The sequence below is a fragment of the Benincasa hispida genome, chromosome 11, assembly GCF_009727055.1.
Source record: "Benincasa hispida cultivar B227 chromosome 11, ASM972705v1, whole genome shotgun sequence".
In the NCBI taxonomy this organism is placed as follows: domain Eukaryota; kingdom Viridiplantae; phylum Streptophyta; class Magnoliopsida; order Cucurbitales; family Cucurbitaceae; genus Benincasa; species Benincasa hispida.
In genome coordinates this window covers 12,332,103-12,351,693 of record NC_052359.1, presented here as the reverse complement: position 1 = coordinate 12,351,693, position 19,591 = coordinate 12,332,103, and the positions used below count along the sequence as shown (strand labels likewise).

The following is a 19,591-nucleotide window of genomic DNA, read 5'->3' as shown; positions in this document are numbered from 1 at the left end:
ATAATAATGTATCTCATACATTTGCCAATTATATCACATATAATTAACCAGTCCAATTATATCAATATATAATCGAACTTCCTCTTGTCAATTTGAACATTCAAATTAACCCAAATACTGGTTCTCAACTTTATCCAAGCTACCTAAGGGACCTAATGCACCTGTGGCTCGAAGCTCCAACGGTACGTGAATAGCCTGACTAACTCTTTAGCCACGAGATCCACCATCTGTTAACTATCAGACATTCTACTAAAGACCAACACGTTAGAATTATCTTCTGATATTCCTAAATGATATCTTCTGTTTTTATAATATTGTTAATCACATAAAGAGTTAATTTATGTTACTGCATTTACCTCATATCATGAGTTAACGCAATATAGAACCTTTCGGGTACATCAAGAAGTCTTTGCTTACTTTAAGGTAAGTTATATCATGGGATTGCGCGTGAAGTCCAGGATTTTACCTTAGGTTCAGAGGTTTGCACGCCTTTTGCTTTGCCTACACTGTGACTCGACTTAAGTACCAAACATTTCCTTTAAGATGAAATATAAAATCAGTATTTAGTCCCACTACTCATAAGTTGTACAGCACCTCTTCAGGGCAAGTGATTTATTGGTTGATGATGGTGATCATCAATGCAGTTTCCAAACGACCACTCCTCACTAAGAAGCACTTATAATTAGGCACTCTGGTAAGATACGGAGGTTACATCTCCATATTCACTTTAGCCTCTGCCTACGAAGGTTAGGACGAGGTGTGATGCTCTCCTATCTTGATTTGTAGCGACTTGGATCGATTCCAGCTGCTTATTGGCTCATTTTTGTACATTCACGCTATAGCATACTCTACACATTCTATCAAACGATCATATAACATCATCTCAATCAATATCATTGTGCTTACACATCCATAGTGTAACATACCCCTCCCACAACATCTCACTACACGATTACTTTCATGTGTTCATCCAGTCCATAACTACTGCGTATCGTCATATAAACATCGGTCTATACCGACCCTTATGCTGGACGATCAAAACGTTTTGGCTACCGGCACTCAGTTGCAAGGGTTCTTGGTGGAGCGATTTCGAGCAACACGTTCAAGGACCCGATTCACTTGTTCACAACTGGTGACTCAATTTGTAATAGATTAGCCTTTTAATTTTTTTCCGTTTAGCAGATGTTTAACATAGTCATCAGCTTAAGTTTAAAATATACATGTGGATGTAGTTTTATATAAATCCATAATGTTGTATATAGCTTTAAAACCCACCATCTGTTACATTTATTTTCAATAGCACCATTTAATATTATAATTGATAATTATATCTGATGACATTAAATTACATAAACATCTCATGCATCAATAATATAAGAGTTATAGAATGTAAGCATGCATTTAGCATATCCATGCATCAATTATATTATATAATGTATAATATAAAGGTAGAATGTTGTATGGAATGTCGTTGTAGCATAGTTCATTACTTAGTATATAAAAGTTATATATTAGTCATTGAAAATAGAACATTGCATGAGCATCGACACTACTTAAGGTTAAATTATAAATGCATAATTAACTTAGTATGTCATCCATTTTGAATTGATTTTAATTGTTTATTTACTTATAATGTTATAATAATAAATAGGAATTAATCGATAAAAAGAGTTGCATGTAAAACCTTAGGCTTAATCATTTTTTAATTATTTCAATATGATTAGATAGACCTAAATCACGTTTCTCCCATAACAAGATTAGAATATACTTTTAATCTTTTAAATCGGTTTAATAGGATTAATGATTCCTAATAAAGAATAAATATGTACAAATTATCTACTAAAGGGACCTTTTGTCTAAGCTGTTCTGTCCTAATTGCTGGGGTACTTAAGTTCGATGGAAACGTTGCGCCTCTACCATTGGAACCTACCTGGAAAGTGATTAAACGATAGATCTTGTTACTGAAGCAAATTTGATAAAGTATTAAAGAGTTTTAATAAAGACTGAATCAAAGTTGTTTAATCATAAAAAAACAAGAGTTGTTTTGGAGAAAATTAAACCAAACACTTTAGATAAAATTAGGAGCCAAGATTTTAAGTTATTAAGCGCAGTAGAAACATCAGGGAGAAAATGGGGTATATATACTTCAGCTTTAACCTCTACACGTTCCTAAAAGTTACAACGTGAAATCTACTCTCGCCTCAAGGCACCATAGGTGTTCTTCCCTACGGGTGGCATTGGGTAGGTTAAACCAAGTGAATGGCAGAGAGTGTTTATAGTAAGTGGGAGCAGGATTTGAACACATCCCTTGGTCTCATCATTAGTGATACAGTTTCATCAATCGTCTCGAATGCATCATGGTGTTCCCCTTAAAGAAGGCATTTTGCATACGCTTATTTGATCTCTTAAAAATGATAGGGTTGCTAGGATTTTCCCTAAGGTTGCTCATTGGGTGGGACTCTAAACCTAAAATAAGGTTAATTACAAAGAAACCCTGTTAAGATTAACAAATTCTGGATAGAACAATGGTGACTTTATTACAGTATTACAAAGATTGTTTTTGTCAATGGTTGAGAAGTCTTCATTTTAATGAAGGGGCACTGATCACCTAACAGGTGAATTTTGTCCTGCCTCACTAAAGCATCATTGCAAAAAGATGTTCATTAGGGAACACTAGACATTTGTTAACATGATGGTTTTCTAAAAGTAAATTAATGAAGCTAGACTAATTAAGTTTGTTCTTTTTTTCAAACAATTTAAAAATGGCATCGCGACTCTTAGTTTACTTTCAGTCGACAAATAACTGGCAAATTATGCTAGTTGGAAAACACCATACAACACTATTTCAATCATCGATGACCTGCATTTCGCCTAAATGGAGGTGATCCCTCCCATTCAGTCCTCCATGCTCCTCAAATGGTGTCGGAAGCTTTAGAGTGCTAGACAAGGACAAACGAGAAACCCGAGCATATATCTTTGGCAACCTGATGAGTCTTGGCCAAAGAAGATGAGCCCATGCTGACCGCCCATGTATGATCATGGAGTCTGAGGGGGAATTTGCACAACATTCCACACAGCTAGCACAACATCTCTTAAATACAATCTTCAATGCCTATAGTGCAAGAGGGGGCATTTGTATGAAGAAACAAAGTTCTCAACATGATGAATCCCCTTGCAACATGCAGAATGAACGGGTCAAGCATCGATGAGGCCACACTAGTTAGCATCATTTCTGGAATCTTTACCAAAAATCTCACTCTATAGCAATTGCTGTTCCCTTGAAACAGGATTGACTACAACTTAACTACCCTGCTTAATAGCTAAAAGTTTCCAATCTTGTTGAAACAGGAGAAAAATAATGAGCAAATGTTGTTCATTTCTAAAAAAGTTTCCACAAAGGGTTCGATTCTGAACTAAAGTTTCGTACTTCTCCTCTTGCACAAAAAGTGGAAGAAGAAGAAGGGTGGAAAGGGGGAAGACTACTACTATCCAGGAGTTCGCTCCAGGGGAACAACCAATATGGTTGACAAGGAAGAGTTTCCAATGCAACCAGATGGAATCTAGAAGAGGAACTTCCCCAGATTTTGACAAAAATGAAGAAGGTCAAACAAGGTAAATGATTATGCTTTTCTTGGAAACTTGTTTAGCAAGAATGATGAATTCTGCCTTAGATATTGACTATGGCTACTAACCAGTTTTGTGTTTCATTTCAAAGTATTAATGTCCTGCGACAACTTATGCGATGATGAATAGCGAGTTGCACCGGCCATGTCGTATAGTTGTGACGTGAGAGATTCTAGTTAAATTTACAAAACATTATCATTCTGAATGATTATATGTTATTCCCTAAATTTAACGGAACTTAGTTTAACACCTCAAACTTTTTTATTAAATGTAATTTCAGTATTTTTTTAGTTAGTAAGGGCATTTTTGAACATTTAAAAAATTTAATTGGATTAAGAGATGTAATTACAATTAAGGGATGTTTCCAATTTAATTGTTAACTCAAAGAAATCTTGAAATTGGTCCTTTTGTTATCTGAATTTATTTTGGAGTTATTGTTGAAATTGGAAGTCATTTTGGGGAAAAGTGGCTGAGTTGAATTGGAGTTGTTGAAGGAAAAAAAAAAAAGAATAATTTGAAGGGAAGAAATAAATACATAAAAATAAAATACAATAGAAAACATAAAATAAAATATTGTTTTATTTTCTTATTCCTTTTTCCTTTCTTCTTTCCCCTTAATGCGATCCCCTCCATAAAAATTTTCCCCTCCCTGCCGCAAGCCTAACACCTCCAGTCGCCCATTCGCGGCACCTCCCTTTCCAACGTGATTAGCCAGACGTGTTAGTCGCGGCTATCGCACCCCCTCTTCCAGACCAGGGCATCTTTGCAGCGTGCCTCTAAGTCAACCCCACATACATGCTTGAGTCACATACAGATAACTAGGGATTTTATGTTTATTGGTTTGTGGTAAAGCAAATAAAACAATTAATCGAGCAAAATACAAGATGTGAAGTAAATATCATATATTAACAACACAAGTGTTCGTACATACTGTTTACAAACTACAGGACACAAGACTTTAGGGTATCAATCCCAACAGTGTTCCCATTGCCCATCGTCGTCATCTAACCTTACTTCATCCAGTTTATGATCTTACTCATCATATCCATCATTCAATTCATGATCTTCCTCCTTTTCTTCTCTCCTCATCATATTTAGAGTTTTCATCTTCATCTCCAAAATCCTCTTTGAGACCTTCTTGTATACCTAAGTTTATGGAAAGCTTTGTTGAAATGAGAAATGTAGATACCAAAAAATGCTACCTTACGCGACTAACACAATAATGTTAAAAAAAAAAAATGAAATAACAAAATGAAAAACATACCTTCTATTATATAAAAAGACCCAGAAACGAAAGAAAAAAATTGCCTCCGAAATTTGGACCCTTGAGTGGAATTTTTTTTCCCATGAAAACAAAATGGAAAACTGAAATTTAAGGGTTTAAACCAACAGTTGGGTTTGAAAAATTGTATATGGATGAACATGTCTAATTTTTTGTTTAAAAAATACAAATGTTTCATTAATACCACTATTCTTAATCTAAAAAAATTAAAAATGCATAATACCGTTAGTATATTGAGATATTAATTCATTTATTGGGATACTAATACTCATAGTTTTATTAAAACGAAACACTCAGTTTGCTAATTGAGCTATACTCGTTTCATATGTTAAAAAATTTAGATATTAAGTAATTAGTTAATGCATTACAAACATTAATTAAATTATATTGCCAATATATACATAGCTCCATTTGACATTTATTTCTTACATGTAGGCCTATTCAAATGTCAATCTTATAAAATTTTCACTAATATTTAAATTGATCCATCTTAAGAGTGTATTTTGTTTTGGAAAAAATAATTCACAAGGGGATTTTTAAATTAGGATATAAAATGGAGATTTTCTTTCTAAATCTTGACCAAGCAATTAAAATGTTCCCAGTACTAAAAATAAAAATAATTTCAGAAAAAGATAAAATAATCCCAAATCATATTTTTGTAAATTAAAATTAAGGATTAGGAAAAGAAAAACTCTAAAAGCACCCCAGGGGTACGCACTTGTCGCTCTCTCGCAATTCCCTTCCCTCTCCGACACCGGATACTGCGACGGCGATGCGACTGCTCTGGGGGCACGACCAGGCGACGGCGCAACCCAGCTCAGATCTGCAATAGTTCCCACCTCCGGCGTTTGATCACCTACGCAACGACACTGGGATTTGCAACGACCTAACCTTTGGGTCGCTGGATCTGCTACAGACACAGCGCGACGGCCCGATCTACGGCGGGAAGTCATTCCGGCGACGATCGAGACTCACGGTAACTAACTCACTGCCTCAGTTCTCCTTCAGTTACGATTCCGCAAGATTCAAGTCTGCAGCGACGTTTTCAGGAATTCGAACCATTAGGAATTGAAGCGCATTAAGGACCATAGTAAGTGGTTCTCATTTTAGGATTATTTGATTGTATGACACTCTTAAATTTATTTGTATACTTTAAACTGCCCCCATCCATGTCAAATTGTTATGTGAATTGTGTGCTTGGATGTGTGTGGGAAAGTACACAATTTTTTTTCTTCATTTTTATCACAGTAGAACTAGAATACGCTAATGTCAAATTATATATTTTTCTGCTAGCTGTTTGGTGGTTAATAGTTGGAATTATGGGAGTCCATTGGATGATTATGGTTAGCTGTTTAGAAGAATGATACCTCTGTAATGATGATCAATGAGATAGTTTAATTTGACCACCTAATGGTTCAATCTTTTTGCGATATTCCATTGCCCCTGGTGTTTAGCTCTAGGCTCCAGAAAGCATTTATAACACAAACTTGTGGTTGTAACTGGTTAGAATTCAAAGCTCAAGAGTTAGGACGGCAAATGTACCTGATCCCATCAAAACTCCACAGTTAAGCGTACTTGGACGAGAGTAGTACTAAGTTGGGTTCCCAAAGGTTAAAATTTGGAACTCAGGAGTTAGGACCTCAAATACACCGGATCCCATCAGAACTCCGTAGTTAAGCATACTTGGGCGAGAATAGTACTAAATTGGGTGACCACTTGGGAAGTCTTCATATTGCACCTCTTTGAAAAAAAAAAAAGGTTGGATATCGCTGGGCAAACTTCAAAAGCCTTTTGTATGAACCAAAAGGTCATATATTGTAAGGCCCCTAGTATAGAAATGGTAGGACTTTTAGGAGAATATTGGTATTGGTATTAGTAAGGGTATAAGAGTAATTAGATAGGAAGTTAGTTAGTGAATATGACTATAAATAGAAGGAGTGGGAGTGGTAGGAGGGTGTGAAGAATTTGGTGGGAATTTCCATTTGGGAATTTGGGAGAGACTAGCCCTCTCGAAAGGCTAGGGTTTATCTTGTTAGTTTGTGAGTTTATAGCATATTTCAATACATTTTCCTATATTTCTATAATTGAATTGTCCTTTAGTTTTTTCTATATTTTCTAGTACTGTTCTTGTTAGGAGGGTTCCTAACAAATTGGCATCGGAGCCGTTCTTTCTTGGAGAATTGTTTTTGCTATGGATCGTGGTCAAAGGCTAGATTCAAGGCTGTGGGAGATACAAAAAGAAAAAAAAGGCAATACAACAAAGGATCAAGGAGTCTCTGCAAAGAGATAGAGAAAGAGAAGAGAGAAGGCTGGCAGACACCCAAATAGAGAAGGAAAACCTTGTTCGGAAACTATTAAGACGAGTTCGAAGAGTGGTTGGAAGGCGACGATCGTACCTGAGAACACCTCCGAAAAAGCAAGGAAGAGTCAATCGACAAACCAAGAGGGGAGGAAAGAAAGAGGTATCACCGGGAAAGACAAAATCAGAATAGAGGCCTAGGATCAGACTTGTTGGAAGGGAACAATTTCAAAACAATAAAAGAGGAGGTAAGGATCAGGGAGTCCGAGAGAACAAATTCGATAGCACGTTCAGGGAGAAAATGAATCGAAAGGCGAAGATGAATAGAGGAAGGAGAAACCAAAAGACAAAAGGGCAACTGGAAGAGGAAGCGTCACAAATCAGCAGGGTCAGAGATGAAGTTTCTTAAAAAGCATCGATATAAGTTCCAAGAAAAGCGAGAGAAGGGATCGGGAAGGTATAACCATGAAGGAACCAACGAAGGAGATCACTACCAACGACAAGAATGGGTGCGGCGAAAGAAGAAGTCTCGAAGAACTTACCGGCGTGGTGGCGTACAGACAGAGAAACGGCGAGGTACAAACTTAACTGATTTGACTTACTCTAATAAACGAAATGGCAAGCGAAGGACGGAGAATACGTGGGCGGAGGATGGGTTGAGATGGCAAAAAGTCCGACGAACAAAATCATTTTTGATCATGCCAGGAGAAGAAAATGGGAAAGTGAGGACGGAAATAATGTATATGGCCAAAGAGGACGAGCGGCGGTGGTGGGAGAAGAAGACGTGTAAACGGAGAGACCATTCTCGGGAAGAGCAGATGCTGTGCAACAAAGGTCAAGGAGCAAGTGCACGAATGGCGGTCGTCGGAATGCGAGTGGCAGCGAAGAAGCAAGTGAGGTGGGAAGTCTTCACGAAAGATGGGTCGGGATTTGCCGAGGGAGTCGAAAGACCATGGGCAGAGAATAAGGCTCGGGAAAAGGAAAAAAAGGGTGAGATGGAAGAAGAATCTTTTACCCACGTGATTTGGAGGGTGGAACCAACGGTTGAAAAGGTGTGGGTTAATGTGCTGGTGGGAGAAGCCCAATATTTTCTGCAAGCCAGCAAGGGCTTTTGGGCCCATTTCGTTTTATGCAGGAATTTCTTTGGAAGGCGATGGGCCAGCAGTTGGAGAAATAGCATTAATTTTGGTTGGGATTGTGGGCTGGGAATCGGGAAAAAAGCCCAATTCTTGTTTGCTATAGAAGTAATTTAGGGCAGAATTTTTTATGCTGCTGAAGTGGAACAATTTTCTTCTAATTGTGGGGCTTAGCGCATGTCAAAAGCTGAGGAAGAAGGGAGCTTCTTGTCTTGGGCTGCTCTATGGGCTTAAGAAGGATGATTTTGGGCTATGGGCTGAAGTTAAGGGAACTAATTGGATCAGCTTTCCAAAGTTGAAGAAAAGAATTCCTCTTTCAAGATTGAAGAGTAGATTCCTGGGGTTATGTTTTGGAAAAAAAAAAAGTTGTCCAATTTTATGATTGTGTTTTGTAAGTCCACCTTGAGGACAAGGTGTCTTCGAAGGGCGGAGTACTGTAAGGCCCCTAGTATAGAAATAGTAGGACTTTTAGGAGAATATTGGTATTGGTATTAGTAAGGGTATAAGAGTAATTAGATAGGAAGTTAGTTAGTGAATATGGCTATAAGTAGAAGGAGTGGGAGTGGTAGGAGGGTGTGAAGAATTTGGTGCGAATTTCCATTTGGAAATTTGGGAGAGACTAGCCCTCTCGAAATGCTAGGGTTTATCTTGTTAGTTTGTGAGTTTATAGCATATTTCAATACATTTTCCTATATTTCTATAATTGAATTGTCCTTTAGTTTTTCTATATCTTTTAGTACCGTTCTTGTTAGGAGGGTTCCTAACAAATATTTATTTGCTTTTTCCCTTCTCTCTCTGTCAATCATGGGTCCTTACTTATGATATCTACTTCAGATACTAAAACTGTTATTGTTACCCAGATGGCCAACACCTGAAAGGTTTGATGATGGTTTCAGTTCTGGGCTCGGTTAACCATAAACAAGAAGTTTTTTTTTTTTTTCTTTTTCTTTTTTCTTCTATGTGGAATTAAGTAAATAGAAAAATAAAAATATTACATGGAAAAACATTTTTACTTCGTTAATATACAATTTTGGTCACTGGACATTCAAATGTCCAAATTTGTTGCTAAGTCTCAATTTAGTGTCAACTCCTAAGTCTCAATTAACCTTACCTCTATAATTTTTTAAAACACATTCACATCGTGTCTTTTCTTAAATGAAAAATATTATTATTATTTAACCAAGACGATAAAATTTTTAACTTCCAACTAACTAATAACTATAACAACTAATTGTATGATTTTTAGAAAGTAAAAGGATTATATTTGGGCATTTAAAAGTACAGAAATGAACTGAAATGAAATCCAAAGTAGAAAGATCAAAATAGAATTTTGACCTTTTTAATTTTAAAAACTAAATGATTACATATCACATGTCATATTAAAAATCTCACACTATTATAAATGTTATTTTGTAAAAAGCAATTTTTTTTAGGAAACAATTTGACACAGGCTTGGTAACTTATTTGCGGCTTAAGTGCATAGTTGTTGTGGATTCTTAATTACGTTCTTCACTTTTACAATTAGTTTCAAATAACATTCTTGTTGATGTGGTGAAATTAGGTTTCAGGAACACTGATGCCTTTGTATGTATATTTTTTTTTTTTACTTTTTTTAAATTTTTTTACAAAAGTAACAATAGCATATTTATGCTATATATATATATATATATATATATATACATAGGGGGTCTTTTTAAATATAAAAAAATATTTAAAAATATTTACCCTTTATAGCAAAAAGTTCCAAAAGTGCTACTTTTGGAATTTTTTGCTATAAAGTGTAAATATTTTTGGGATTTTTCTATTTATAAGAATTTCCCTAAATATAAAAGTACTGATATGTTTAAAAATGCAATATCTTTATGCTATTTTGTAAAATTGGACACAGGCTTATTTGCCAAAGGTAAGTGCATGGTTATTATGAATGATTTATATGTTTTCCCCTCAGGATTATATTCAAATAGTTGTCTTGTAGATGTATGGTTCCCCTTTCCAGTTAGCCTTTTTTTTTTCTCTCCCTCCTAGGGAGGTTGTATCCTTGAAACTTTTCTTTTTCTTTTTCTTTTTCCCCATATATCAATGAGAAGTTTGTTTGTTAAAATAAAATGGTTGTCGGGTTGATGCGGTGAAATTAAGTTTCATGAATTCTGATGCTTTATGTGTATTTGTATTTGTATTTGTACTTTTTTTTTGTGTGTGTGTTTTAGCATGCAAGAGATATGTTAAATGTTGTATTGTTTTTCCAATTTTTCTTCAGGTAGCATGAAGCCAATTTTTTGTGGAAACTTTGAGTTTGATGCTCGACAGCCTGATCTGGAAAGACTTTTTAGTCGATATGGAAAAGTTGATAGAGTAGATATGAAATCTGGTGAGCTTCTAGCCATTGCATGCCCGTTTATGTTTTAATTCTTTTTTTTTTTTAAATCTAAAAAACTTATAAGACGTATACTAGGAACACGGAAGTGGGCGTTTTTGTTCTGTTCTTGAATTTGTTTTGAAGTAGTGTATAATTTCCAATTTTCCATGTAGATATGTACCATACCAATTGCAAAAAATTAAAAAGAAATTATAGTTTGCAAAGTTGCTGATAATCTTATGAAAAATACTGAACTAAAAAGTTACTTTCTATCCACTAAGAAAGTGTTGGATTCAACGTTGGCAAGACAACTCAGCTGTTGGAAATTCCTCTGAAGTAGTTCTCATTGCATTTGGTGCCTTGCAATACGAATGGGCATCATCCAGTGTATGGAAATCAGAGAAGGCAACATTTGTTGAGTTTTTGGTGGAGGATTCTAAAAAAGATTTGAGAAAAGAGCATATATTTTAAATCCTAAAACTCCTTGGCCAGAATTTTCTTTGGTGCAGGATTTCCTTCGCATATTCATAATCTTCTTGGATAAGGATTGCTCTTCAGAATTGAGTTTTCCGCCTGTGACAAGCCTCCTCTTCTTGTTTCCAAGAAGATTCATACCGATCCTCAATGGCACTACCACCTTACATTTTCCTCAGATACTTTGCTTCCCATTCCTCATGACTTTTGGCTGCCTACAATTTCATACGTTGTTTCAAGGTTGAAACATTGTCAACCTTAGCTCTGAGGCTGCGGAATAATGGAGAAGGCACTTCCTATTTGTAGACCTACCATGAGACATCCTGTTTTTCATTGCTCCTTGACACCACTTAGTTCACAACACAAGGTCTGTTGCTAAATTCACTGGTAACTTAGTCTATAGATTTCACGGTGGTTGCAAATATTTCTTTCTTATGGTAAGAATTTTTTGTGGTTTGTCAAATATATGTTATAGGAAAGTATTGTTGTTTTTGGAGGATTTCTTCAGCGGGAAAATTCGCGTCTTGTATCATCGCTGGTGTCTTACAGATGCCACAATTAGTTATTCAGTTTTGGTTGTTTGATTGGTTTCAGGGTTTGCTTTTATCTACATGGACGATGAGAGAGAGGGTGAGGATGCTATCCGTGCACTTGATCGGAGAGAATTTGGCCGAAAGGGCCGCAGGCTACGTGTTGAGTGGACCAAAGTAATCTACATTGATTTGGCTCAACTTCCAACAGACTCTTTCCTTTCCTTTCCATCCCTTTGTGGAACTTTTATTTGATTTTATTTACTATAGCTTCAGCTGTAGTCTGTATCTTGATCGATCATTCTTTTTCTCTATAGCAAGAGCGTGGCATTAGAAGGCCTGGTGGAGGTGGAGGCGGATCGAGGAGATCCTCTACCAATACAAGACCTTCAAAGACTTTATTTGTTATTAACTTTGATCCATATCATACTAGGACAAGAGATTTGGAGAGGCACTTTGATCCTTATGGGAAGATATTGAATGTAAGGATTAGAAGGAATTTTGCATTTGTCCAGTATGAACTGCAGGAGGATGCCACTAGAGCATTGGAGCTTACAAACATGAGGTGAATTTTTCTTCTTTGAATTACATTTTAACTTTTAAGTGAGTAGTAAAGTCATTGAATCAATTCCCTTTTGCCCGTCAGCACTGAGACCATCTGAAGGAAGATTACGTGGATATTTTTACTTGTTAGTGGCCAGCGTGTACATGTTCAGTTATTGTTATGCCTTAATTATTATTATTATTCTGTACAGCAAATTGATGGATCGAGTGATTTCTGTGGAATATGCTGTTCGAGATGACGATGAGAAAAGAAATGGATATAGTCCAGATAGGAATCATGATAAGTCTCCCAATAGAAGACGGCGATCCCCAAGTCCCTATAGAAGAGAGCGAGGAAGTCCTGATTATGGCAATGGTATTAGCCGCAGTCCATATAGGAGACAAAGGGCTAGTCCTGCTTATGGAAGTCGCCGAAGTCCAAGTCCTTATCAGAGAGAGAGGGAGAGGGGTTCTCCTGATTATGGCCGTGGTCGTAGTCCCAATCATAGTCCTTATAGGAGGGAGAGAGAGATATCAAGTGACCATATTAGGGCCCCTAGCCATAGTCCTCCCCATCAGAGGGAAAGACCAAATGATGACCGAGTCCCCAACCGAAGTCGCAGTCCTTATGGGAGAGAGAGGGAGAGGGGCAGTCCTACTGGTGGGCGTGACACTGGCTATGGTCCTCGTGATAGAGAGAGGTCAAACCCGGACAATGGTCATGATCAGCGGCAGAGTACAGAACTTGAACCCGGTGAGAGCCCCAGTTATGGTGGCACTCAGAGCCCGAAGGATCGAGGATATAACAGGTTTGTTCTTCGAGTTTGAGATATTGTTATTACTATTAGAATTCTTGATTCTTTTTTGAAATTTTCGTCTTATGCCTGTGTTCTTGTGTTATGGTTTCGCAGCAGCCGTTCACCTCAAGCAGAGGAATGATGATCTAGAAAATCGGAAGTGATGTTGATCTCAATCCGCTTCAGACTATGTTTAGTTGTATAGTCAGTATAAGTGGTAAACACATGTATTGTAAGGATAAAGTTTGTGATTTCTTTACATTTGTGCTTTTTCAGTTTCTAGTGATTATATGGATATGCTGTTATAACCAGATTTTAGTTGGCAATCAAAATACGTAGCACTCTGATCCATATTTGACAGTCTTTGTTCTTTTTAGCTTACCTACTTTAAAAATGGTGAAACATGCTTGTTGTGGGACTTGTTTGTTTGTGGGTAATAAGACTTTGATTGAGTTGAGTTAAGAGTCAGTTTGGAATGATTTCTAAAAGTAGTTTAAAATCAGTCTTCACAATTTATTTTCGTGTTCGAGTCTTTAAGGAAGGATTGGTCAGATAGATAATACATTATCGATAATAAGTTTAAAATTCTAATTAGCTATCATTTGTATCTAATTAATGGCATATTTGGGAGTGGTTCTAGTATGATTAAAATCACTTTTGTTATTTACAATCACTTCGAAAATGCTTTTAATAAGAGTTATTTTCAAATATAGGAAAATGAATTAAAATATTTACAAATAATAACAAAATATCACAGATTATTTATGATAGATTATTATATGTGTCTATCATGATACAGATAGACATAGTGTAGTCTATCGCAGTCTATCGAGGATAGATTGTGATATTTTGGTATTAGATACTTTTAGCAATTTTGTCATTTAAAATAATTTTCCTTTTATGAAAATTGTATTTTAAAGTGTAAAATCAAATATTAAATTGTTTTTTAGTGATTAAAGATGTATTTTCATAGTGATTTTAGTCATACATATATACACTAAAAACTTGAAAGAAGCGATCTCTAATTGTGGTTTTAGAAGTAATTACGTCTCATTAGATACATTATCACTATTCTAATTGTGGTTTTAGAAGTAATTACATTTCATATAAGTTATTATATATCGATTCTCAAATATAGAAAAATGAGCTAACTTATTTATAAATATAATAAAATGTCACTTTTTATCCGTGATACATTCAGACATCTATTAATGTCTGTTATTGACAGTAATAGATGTTTAAAACATTTTTGACATTTTTGATATTTAAAACAATTACCCATAATATAGATAATTTAATAAGTAAATATCTTGTTTCATTAGAAATTTTAAGTAATCTCTCTTTAATTTTTAATTCTCCATGTGAAATTAATCAATTAAATGGAAATTTCTTATGGAAAATAAATTAATTAAAACTTTTGCACACAATTTATTTAAGTTGATTGATACTTTATATAAAAAAAGAGACAATTCCTCACAGAAACTTAGATCCCGGCGAAATTAGTTGAGGAACTTTGCAACCATGGAAAATGAAATGGAGCACACTATTTATTCTTTCGTGGTTTAATGTTCAAATTCTTATTCACGCATTTGTAATAAGCGAATGATTTTCCAGTACACCAATTACGAGATTAATGATTTCTTATTAATTGATATATTAATGTATCATATATAATTTAATTCTCTATTTAAATTTTTATTTTATAGTTAATAATTTTGCTAACAAGAACGTAGCTTAATTGACATAGTGTTTATACTATCAATCTTAAGATCGGATGTTTGATTCCCTCACCCCACAATTTAATTACAATACTTTTGTAAAAAAAAAAAAAAAAATTACGAGATTAAACCTCTAATCTCGAGAAAGATTACACAATTACTATTAAATTAAATAGGAGTGATAGGAGGTTTGGTTTTGTCAATTTTGGAACCAAGTAAGAACCAAACCAAACTAATGGTTTTACAAAAGATAGATCCAAACCAATGTTCAATTAAAGAACAAAATCAATGGATTAATCTTTGTTTCATTCGGTTTATTGTCCGTTTGTTCTCGATTTTTGATATTTTTTTAATAAATTTTTATTCTTATTTGCACATTTTTTGAATGGATTCTTTTTGCTAAAATATAAATTGGGTCTCTTTTTATAGATTAATATTTGACCTTTTTGTTTTTTTCTTGGATTAGAAAAACATATATACACCATAATAATTGAATTTTTTTTTAAAGAATAAATATTCATGCACCATAATATTTAAGATACCAAAAGATACCTAATTTTATAGTTTATTTGTAAGGTATATATATATCTTCTTCGATTTTGATTGGTTTTTCAAATAAAAAAATAATCCCAACCGATACATTTTGGTTTTTCTCTGCAAATAAATTTATATGTCCAATTATATGCTAAAAAACCAAATTAAACCATCGGTAAGATTGGTTTGGTTTTTTGAATTTGCGGTTTTTTTTTTTTTTTTTTTTTTTTTGCACTCTTGAACTAATTTCACCTTGCAATAAGTGAGTGATTCGTTGAACTAAAAAACAGAATAAACTCATTTTATTTTCCAAATTAGTTTTGTATTCTTTACTCGGGGAAAGAAATGAATCATATTCCATATTTGAAATTATTCCGTAAATGAAAATTAGGGTTAAGAAAAGAAAACCCTAAAAGCGCCCATTTTTTCCCACAGCCGCAGACCTCTCTCTGCTTCTCACTCTCAGCCTCTCCGGCGAATCCACAGTGTTGTCGTTCTCCGACGGCAGGATACCATCTACGGCGGCCTGCAACTCACCGCCACAAAAGAGTTTGGACATAAACTCGTCGATTTGTTTTGAAACGGTAAGTGCATCGTTGTTGCGGATCTTTCAGTATATTCTTTACTCTTAAGATTAGTTTCAAATAATTTTCTTGTTGATGGGTTGAAATTAGGTTTCTTGAACTCTGATGTTGCAATTGAATGTTTATTTTATTGTTATCCTTGTATTGTGAGAGCGATGTATTAAATGTTGTATTTTTTTCCCTATTTTTGTTCAGGTAGTATGAAGCCGATCTTTTGTGGAAACTTTGAGTATGATGCTCGACAGCCTGATTTGGAAAGACTGTTTAGTCGATATGGAAAAGTTGATAGAGTAGATATGAAATCTGGTGAGCTTCTATCTGTAGCATCTTTTTGTGTTTGGATTCTTTTTATTTTTTTTAAATAAGAAAATTATCAGACGTATATTAGAAACACAACGGAGGACGTTTGTTATGATTCTTGAATTCATTACAAATTTGCGTATAATTTGTATCATGCCGATACAAGCCACTTGCAAATTTTGAATCTATGCAATATACTGAACTGACAAAGTTATTCACGACCCACCAAGAAAGTGTTGGATACAACGTTGGCAAGACAATTCAGCTGTTGGAAATTCCCCCAGAGTAGAGGTCATTCTCATTGCATTTGGTGCCTTGCAGTACGATTTGGCATCATCCAGCATATCGAAACCAGAGAAGCTGACTTTTGTTGGATTTTTGATGGGGGGTTCTAAAAAATTATTTGAGAAAAGAAGAGAGTATTTTTTAAATCCTAAACCGCCTTGGCCAGAATTTTCTTTGGTGCAGGATTTTCTTCGCATATTCATAATCCTCTTGGATAAAGATGGCTCTTCAGAATTGAGTGTTCCGCCTCGGAAAAGCGTCCTCTTCTTGTTTCCAAGAAGATTCATACCGATCCTCAATGGCACCACCATCTTACATTTTCCTCCGACACTTTGCTTTCCAGTTTCCATTCCTCATGACTTTTGCATGCCTACAATCCATACATTGTTTCAAGGTTGAAACATTGTCAACCTCAGCTGAGGCTGCAGAATATTGGAGAAGGCACTTTCTATTTGTAGACCTACCATGAGACATCCTGTTTTGGATTATTGCTCCTTGACACCACTTAGTTCATACACAAGGTCGGTTGCTTAATTCACTGGTAACTTAGTTTATAGATTTCACGAAGGTTGCGAATATTTCTTTCTTATGGTAAGAAATTTTGTGGTTTGTTGAATATTTCATTAGAGAGAAAATTAATATTGCATTTTGAGGAATTCCTTAGTGGGAAAATTATTTGGTGTCTCACAGATGCCATAATTATATTTTTCTGTTTTGTTTGATTGCTTTACAGGTTTTGCTTTTATCTATATGGAGGATGAGAGAGATGCTGAGGATGCCATTCGTGCACTTGATCGGAGAGAATTTGGCCGAAAAGGCCGCAGACTACGTGTTGAGTGGACCAAAGTAATTTACATTGATATGGCACAACTTCCAATGGACTCTTTACTTTCCATCTCTTTGTGGAACTTTTATTTGATTCTATTTACTGTACCTTCAAATTGTATCTCGATCAATCATTCTTTTGCTTTGTAGCAAGAGCGTGGGATTAGAAGACCAGGTGGAGTTGGAGGTGGAGGTGGAGGTGGGGGAGGTTCAAGGAGATCCTCTACTAATACAAGACCTTCAAAGACTTTGTTTGTTATCAACTTTGACCCATATCATACTAGGACAAGGGATTTGGAGAGGCACTTCGATCCTTATGGAAAGATATTGAGTGTAAGGATTAGAAGGAATTTTGCATTTGTCCAGTATGAACTGCAGGAGGATGCTACTAGAGCATTGGAGCTGACAAACATGAGGTGAGTGTGAGTTTTTCTTCGTTGAATTGCATAGACATTTTGTGCGAGTAGTAGGGTCATTTGTTTGAAGGTTTAATTAATTAATCTCCCATTGCCCCTGTTGCACTGAGACCATCTGAAGGAAAATTTACATTGCTACTTGACTTGTTATAGGCCATCAGTTATTGTTATGCCTTATAACTATTATTATTGTGTACAGCAAATTGATGGATCGAGTGATTTCGGTGGAATATGCTGTTCGAGATGATGACGATAAGAGAAATGGATATAGTCCTGATAGGAATCGTGATAGGTCTCCTGATAGAAAACGGCGATCACCTAGTCCCTATAGGAGAGAGCGAGGAAGCCCTGATTATGGCAATGGTATTAGCCGCAGTCCATACAGGAGACAAAGGGCCAGTCCTGATTATGGAAGTCGTCGTAGTCCAAGTCCTTATCAGAGAGAGAGAGAGAGGGGTTCTCCTGATTATGGCCGTGGTCGTAGTCCCAATCATAGTCCTTACAGGAGGGAGAGAGAGAGATCAAGTGACCGTGTTAGGGCCCCTAGCCATAGTCCTCCCCATCAGAGGGAAAGACCAAATGATGACCGAGTCCACAACCGAAGTCCTAGTCCTTATGGGAGAGAGAGGGGGAGTCCTACTGATGGACGTGGCACTAGCTATAGTCCTCGTGATAGAGAGAGGTCGTCAAACCCTGACAATGGTCATGATCAGCAGCAGAATACAGTAGTGGAACCCGGTGAGAGCCCCAGTTATGGTGGCACTCAGAGCCCAAAGCATCGGGGATATGGCAGGTTTGTAGTTTGAATTTGTTTTTTTTATTATTACTATATTATTATTCTTGATTCATTTTCCAATTATAATGCATCTTATGCCTGCGTTCATGCTTTATGGTGTGTTGCAGCCGTTCACCTCAAGCAGAGGAATGAGGATCTAGAAATTGAGAAATGAAGTTGATTTCAAACTGCATCAGAGTATGTTTAGTTGTATAATCAGTGTCAGTGGTAAACATGTATTCTAAGGATAATGTTTCGTGATTTCCAAATACATTTGTGCGTCAATTTCTAGCAATTCTATGCATAATGCTTTAGTAGTTTATTGTTAGGTTGAAGCTAGCAATCAAAATTCATAGCAAAATGCTGAACCATATTTGGTATTCTTCGCTATTTTCCTTTTTGCTCACCTGTTTTTTATGTGAATTATACTTTTGATGTGAATTTGTATTTTGGGGTATGAATGGGTTGAGTTGGTTTTTAGCTAAAACACTTGGGCCATGTGTTTTTTGCATTGCTAAAATTAATATTTTGATTGTAGAAATGACTCATTTTAAAATAGGGGTGTTGTTAGCAAGGAACCATGGTTTGTTTCCTAGGTTTTGCCATTTCATCAAACAAATATTTAATTGTAATTTAAAAACTCCACATATTATTATCTAGAAATTTCGTAAAACATGGGTTTTCTTACAAATTAATTTCATTACTAGATATTAATATTAGTGTTTGATAAATGGGCATGAGTTATTGGGTTGGGTGGATATTTATTACCATGTTTGTTAACCCCATAAAGAGAACCTATGGGTTATTAAAACCTCTTTTTTTCTCACTCAAAACTCTCCTTTTTTATCTCCTCAAAACTAATCTTAAAAATCAATATATTTTAATTTCTCTCTCTTCTCTCGTCTTTGCTGTTTGGATTCATATTTTTTATTTTATCGTCAAACTTATGGGTTATTAAAACTCATTTTTTATCCACTCAAAACTTTTTTTTTATCCCTTAAAACTACTCTTTTTTTTTTATCCCTCAAAACTAACCCTAAAAATCAATACATTTTCATTTCTTTTTCTCTTCTCTCATCTTTGCCATTTGGATCTATATATATATATATATAT

At 35.4% G+C, this 19,591-nt stretch overlaps 2 protein-coding genes across 9 annotated transcripts; both read left to right on the top strand.

Annotated features, from left to right (window-relative positions):
• The first annotated feature begins 5,570 nt into the window (after window positions 1-5,570).
• LOC120091118 (serine/arginine-rich splicing factor RS40-like) lies at window positions 5,571-13,394 on the top strand. 5 transcript variants are annotated; one of them, XM_039048967.1, is made up of 7 exons: window positions 5,572-5,996; window positions 10,599-10,709; window positions 11,190-11,538; window positions 11,766-11,878; window positions 12,019-12,266; window positions 12,457-13,053; window positions 13,156-13,394. In XM_039048967.1, the coding sequence occupies exons 4-7, from the start codon at window positions 11,783-11,785 to the stop codon at window positions 13,181-13,183; spliced, it is 969 nt and encodes a 322-aa protein (XP_038904895.1). In that variant the 5' UTR covers window positions 5,572-5,996; window positions 10,599-10,709; window positions 11,190-11,538; window positions 11,766-11,782; the 3' UTR covers window positions 13,184-13,394. The 5 variants fall into 5 exon arrangements, with proteins under 5 accessions (XP_038904893.1, XP_038904894.1, XP_038904892.1 ...); XM_039048965.1 differs by lacking the exon at window positions 11,190-11,538 and having other exon boundaries at window positions 5,571-5,882; XM_039048966.1 differs by lacking the exon at window positions 11,190-11,538 and having other exon boundaries at window positions 5,571-5,996; window positions 13,159-13,394.
• Window positions 13,395-15,636: 2,242 nt separating this feature from the next.
• On the top strand, window positions 15,637-18,886 carry LOC120091117 (serine/arginine-rich splicing factor RS40-like). 4 transcript variants are annotated; one of them, XM_039048963.1, is made up of 7 exons: window positions 15,639-15,877; window positions 16,073-16,183; window positions 16,646-16,983; window positions 17,196-17,308; window positions 17,438-17,703; window positions 17,903-18,496; window positions 18,607-18,886. In XM_039048963.1, the coding sequence occupies exons 4-7, from the start codon at window positions 17,213-17,215 to the stop codon at window positions 18,629-18,631; spliced, it is 981 nt and encodes a 326-aa protein (XP_038904891.1). In that variant the 5' UTR covers window positions 15,639-15,877; window positions 16,073-16,183; window positions 16,646-16,983; window positions 17,196-17,212; the 3' UTR covers window positions 18,632-18,886. The 4 variants fall into 4 exon arrangements, with proteins under 4 accessions (XP_038904888.1, XP_038904891.1, XP_038904890.1 ...); XM_039048962.1 differs by having other exon boundaries at window positions 16,629-16,983; XM_039048960.1 differs by lacking the exon at window positions 16,646-16,983 and having other exon boundaries at window positions 15,637-15,877.
• The last annotated feature ends 705 nt before the right edge of the window (window positions 18,887-19,591 follow it).